At 48.0% G+C, this 4,638-nt stretch overlaps 2 protein-coding genes across 4 annotated transcripts in view; one reads left to right on the top strand and one right to left on the bottom strand.

Moving 5' to 3' along the window:
- Positions 1-3,433, top strand: part of RAB5IF (RAB5 interacting factor) — a 9,443-nt gene extending 6,010 nt beyond the window's left edge. Inside the window, exons 3-4 of one of the 3 annotated variants that reach the window (XM_007447743.1) lie at positions 1,508-1,637; positions 2,877-3,433. In XM_007447743.1, the coding sequence (XP_007447805.1) occupies positions 1,508-1,637; positions 2,877-2,918 (172 nt within the window). In that variant the 3' untranslated portion in view covers positions 2,919-3,433. Of the gene's footprint in view, positions 1-1,507; positions 1,666-2,876 lie in introns of all 3 variants that reach the window. The other 2 variants (XM_007447742.1, XM_007447741.1) reach the window with 2 other exon arrangements.
- Positions 3,434-4,445: 1,012 nt separating this feature from the next.
- SLA2 (Src like adaptor 2) overlaps positions 4,446-4,638 on the bottom strand; it is a 21,613-nt gene continuing 21,420 nt past the window's right edge. Inside the window, exon 8 of the mRNA XM_007447740.1 lies at positions 4,446-4,611. Coding sequence (XP_007447802.1) covers positions 4,446-4,611 — 166 coding nt within the window. The remainder of the gene's footprint in view (positions 4,612-4,638) is intronic.

Raw genomic sequence — 4,638 nt, 5'->3', positions numbered from 1 at the left:
CTTTCCCTTATATTTCCCTTTCTCATCTCACTAAGCAACCACCTTACAGCTGGAGACTGTCAGAGTCTCCAGTCACTGTCCAGCCCTAGCTTATTAGCTGAGCGCCAGAGTGACATTGCTAAGTCCTGAGAGTAGGCTCTCTAGAGCCACTAACTCAGCCTGTCCAAAATGGAACTCCTGTCAGAGGGAGGTGGCCAGATTGGCTGGGTCCCAAGATTTCTAGTAGACGATCAGGATATGGTCATGACATAGCCAAGCCAAGGACTGTATTTCATGTGAAATCCAAGAAAAACCATCTGTCCTTCCTGACTCCCTGCTTCTGTTACTGGACCCATGGTTCTCCCAGGTCCTTAGGCTTGAAGCCTTTGGGGATTCTTGCCTCTCCATTCAACCATTTTCCCAGTCCCCGTCCTCAAACTTTGTACTTATGTCCTGAAACAGGTCTAAACCAGCCTCCCAGCTCCTTTTCCTTCCACTCACAAGAAAGCCTGTACTCTTGACTACTCACAAACTAGACTTCCTGGTGTATGTTCACCCTGCCTCCTTGTTAACCTTGCACAGACAGCCTCAGGGTCTGTTCCCTGCCCCGCCCCCCCAAATACACTCCTCATCCCACCATACTGCCCTGCCCTACACCAGCCCACGCTTAACTGATAGGAGGAACCTGTTCTCTTTGCATTTTCTACTGCAGCCTTCAGAAGGGATGTGGCCTAAGGCATATAGTCCCCCATTGGATTAGGTGCCGTAACTGGAAAGATCATAAAAAGAGAGTTTTGATCACTTTATGAATATTACTTTTACATAGAGATCAGTAGAGCAGAGTGATGTGTTACTACTCATGGTAATCCGTTTCCTGCATCAGTTAAATCGTACGTGATAGGGGTCAAAGACCTTCCTGGAAGGGCTCACAAACCTCCGGTTTCAATTCCACTCTGCTGCTGTTTCTGGCCCCTAATAGGTGGTGAGCTGAGGGCAGGAACTGTCATGTTCACCTCTGCATCAAGTGCAGTAGCAGACAGTGGACATTCAGAAATTGTCTCCCGTTGGGAATTATACAGAGGCTGCTTTACTATGCCCTTGCTTGCTCAACTAGGCCATGAAGCAGCAGCTTAACATGTGTTTTCCCCATGCCCCCCACCCCACCCCCCGAGCTGGAGCTACCTGGAGGCCCATGTCAGGTACTGGACCTATTTGGGGTTGTTCAGCAAGCAGCCTTCTGTCTTACTTCAAGGGGACTTGGAGAACTTATAGGTGCTTTATTTTTATTTTATTTTCTGCTTTTGCTGGTCAGCTAAAAAGAGTTGCTCCTTTTTTAAGTCTCTAGCACAACCAAGTGGGCAGCTCCATTGAGGGCCTAGGCGTTTTTATGTATTATTTCATTTGCCCCCATAATAGAGTTAACTGTGCAACAGCAGGTGCCCTGATAGAGCTGGACCGTGTTGGTGGGAGTTGTCAGTCTTCCAAGCTTACAGTTTATGTTTGCTGCTTGTTCTCCCTTTTGCTCCAGATTCTGCCTGATCAATGCAGGCGTCCTGTACCTCTACTTCAGCAACTACCTACAGATAGATGAGGAAGAGTATGGCGGCACGTGGGAGCTCACAAAGGAGGGGTTTATGACATCGTTTGCCTTGTTCATGGTATGTGTAGCTGGTAATTTCACAGCAGGTTTTGTCATTTCCTGAGATGTCAGTTATTCAAGGGGAGCCCCTTGATTGAGTTACAGTGTGTGATTTGGGTACCATTTTTCAAGACTCCTGAGGCTGGAGGGCATGTCCTCTCTTGAGTTAATGTCCCAAAAGATGTGGTGTGATACACTGTATAGTCTCCCTGTGGTGAGCAAATCCAGAGCTCATTGTCAGTTTCTACATCTAATTCTCAACTCTGGCTGCATATTGAAAACTGGAAAACATTTAAAAATATATTCATAACAGCCAAAAAATGCAAACAGCCGTCACCCGATGAATGGCTAGATAAAATGTTATATACCCATACAGGAGAATATTACTTGGCCATAAAGAGGAATGAGGAACTGGTACATGCTACAAGGATGAACCTTGAAAACATTATGCTATAGGTGAACGAATCCAGACACAAAAGACCACATGCTGTATGATTCCATTTACGTGAAATGTCCAGAATAGGCAGATCCATATGGATAAAAAGTAGATTAATGGTTGCCAGTGGCAGGGGTGGGAGGGGAGACGGGAAGTAACTGATAATGGGAATAGATTTTGTCTTCAGGGTGACGCAAATGCTCCAAAATGTTTTCACAACTCTGAATATACTAAAAAACCTCTGAATTGTATACTTTAAAAGGGTAAACTTCATGAAATATGAATTATATCTCAAAGTTATCTTTAAAAAATTATAGAACCTAGCCCAAACAACGAAATCAGAATCTCTGGGAGGTGGCGCCCAGGCATCTCTCTGTATGTTTTTAAAGAGCCCACAAGATTGCAAAGGCGAGTCAGGTTTGAGAACCTCTGCTTTATTTGATATGAAGCTGACTGACAGGATATGATGTAGTTTTGTTTTCACGTTTGTTGCTAATGCTAACACTCACTAGCAGTACAGTTTGCTTTACCTGTATCATTTCCACACCTATAACTCTAAGCCCTCGCACTCTGGTCTCTGTTTGGCAAGGGGAGAGACTTGTCCAGGGTCCCTTTGGGAGCACAGGACGGTGGTCCTGGGCTCTATTAGAGACAGCTTGATTTCAGTGAAATTATGTAAGCCCCCAAGCAGCTTATGCAGTGGATAGCCCCCGGGAAGTACACTGTGCGCACATTCTTAGGATGCTTTTGTTTTGTGGAATGGGAGCCTATGTTGACCCTGTTGGTGAGGGAGCCCATGAACATTGCTTGTTTCCTCTCTAGGTCATTTGGATCATCTTTTACACTGCCATCCACTATGACTGACGGTGCACAGCCCCCACCTGCTCCCTCTCTGGTCCAAAGGACCCTCTTAGTTACACCACAGAAACACGATTGTTGGGGGGCACCCCAGCCACGCGGAACCTGGAAGACCCGTGTTTCCTGGACCGAGAATCAGTGTGTTGGGCGTCAGTGTTTTCTGCAAGGGTTGTGACCTGAAACTTTTTAAAGAACCATCCACCTTTTGGGGAAGCATTTCTGAATTGTCCATCACCAACCGTTTCTTCTTGGATACCATCATGAAACACCTGTTTGCCGATTGGAGCTGTCCTTTAATTTGGTGCACATCTGGATCCGGATGAATCACTAAATTGTCTGTCTTCCTTTTCCATCAGGTGTACGGTTTTTAAACTATATCAAACATTGGCATTTCAAGTCTTCTGAAAACAGTATGGCAGTATGTGCGTGGTCCATAGCACAGTACAAGCAGCATCTAATAACAGTTTTCGTTGTAGAATGTTTTCAGATAGATACTTGAATAAATCAGATCTTTAATTGAGCCCCTGTTGGTGATACCTGGTAAAGCCTTTCCCACCTCACCTCTAGCCTCAGAACCCAATAGGAGCAATAGAGGTGATGCCCTCCCATCCCCTTCCCTCTCTCTTCCTCCTTCCCTTTTCCTCCTCTCCCTGCTCCCTTAACAAACAGCTCTATCCAGGCTTCTTTCCCTTAATGTGCAGCAGGGACATCAAGGGCTGGAGTTGGTGTAGGCTGTGGCCTTGACTTTGTGGAGGGAGGGCTTACCACCTGATGCCCTGATGCCCCCGCTCAGCACTGAGAGACATGACTGAGCTCACTGCAGTGTGCTAGGCTCGGGTGGTGTCTTTTGCATTTGGCTACAAGACGGCAAGGCTGTTGTAGCCGAGAAAGCTTAGCCAGGTTCAAATGATGAGCCACAAGATGAAAGATCTGAGAGCTAGGACTCTCCAGAGAAGGGGCTTAATGGGGACGTGGAGGACCTGGACGGTCAGAGGTCCTGCTCTTTGCCGTGGCGGTCAGGTGGAAGCTGGAGAGCCCCGGTTCTGCTGCCGTCCAAGCCACCCATCCCCTCTTCTTCCTGTCCCTTCTAGGCCGTAGTTCTACCTTCTGAGGTGTGGTGGCATTCTGAATGAGACTGGTCAGTTTTCCTTAAATGATTATTTTTTTCTCCTTGATGCTAGTGGGTGTTCCCTGCCTTGTGGGAGCGGTTGTGGGGATGTAGAATGAGACTCGACAGGCAGAGGGAGGAAGGTGGTACTGGGACTCCCAAACTCGGGAACTGGCTGGGTCACACTGAGGACATCTAGTCTCTCTGGAGTCCTGGCCCTGTTCTTAACTGGTATTTACTTGAACTGGAGGCTGTAGGTCGGGTCATGGCACTGGGAGGAGGTTAGGTGACTTCTTAGGGCTGAGAGAGGAAGGAACAGAGGATAGAGGTGGGACTCTGGCTGTGCCTCTGTGTCCCAGCCCTCCCCTCACTCTGCGCAGTCTTTGCCTCTGGGGTGCTCAGTCAGGCTGAGCTGAGTTGGGGTTCTAGGTGCTGCAGCCTTGGTTCCCCTTTCGGCCTCTGCTTTGGGCCTTGGCATCGTCCAAGGAGATGTCGTAAGTCAGGCTGATGTAGGAGCTAAGGGCCTCCCGGAGTCCCTCACTGAGGGGGGACTCCTCCCCTGTGGCAGATGCTTCAGAGAACAGGAGAGAGCTGTGGAGAGGGGGAAAGAGGTGCATC

The sequence above is a fragment of the Lipotes vexillifer genome, unplaced genomic scaffold, assembly GCF_000442215.2.
Source record: "Lipotes vexillifer unplaced genomic scaffold, Lipotes_vexillifer_v1.1 scaffold397, whole genome shotgun sequence".
In the NCBI taxonomy this organism is placed as follows: Eukaryota; Metazoa; Chordata; class Mammalia; order Artiodactyla; family Lipotidae; genus Lipotes; species Lipotes vexillifer.
The sequence above is the reverse complement of the archived record's forward strand: the minus strand, read 5'-3'. Positions and strand labels throughout refer to the sequence as shown.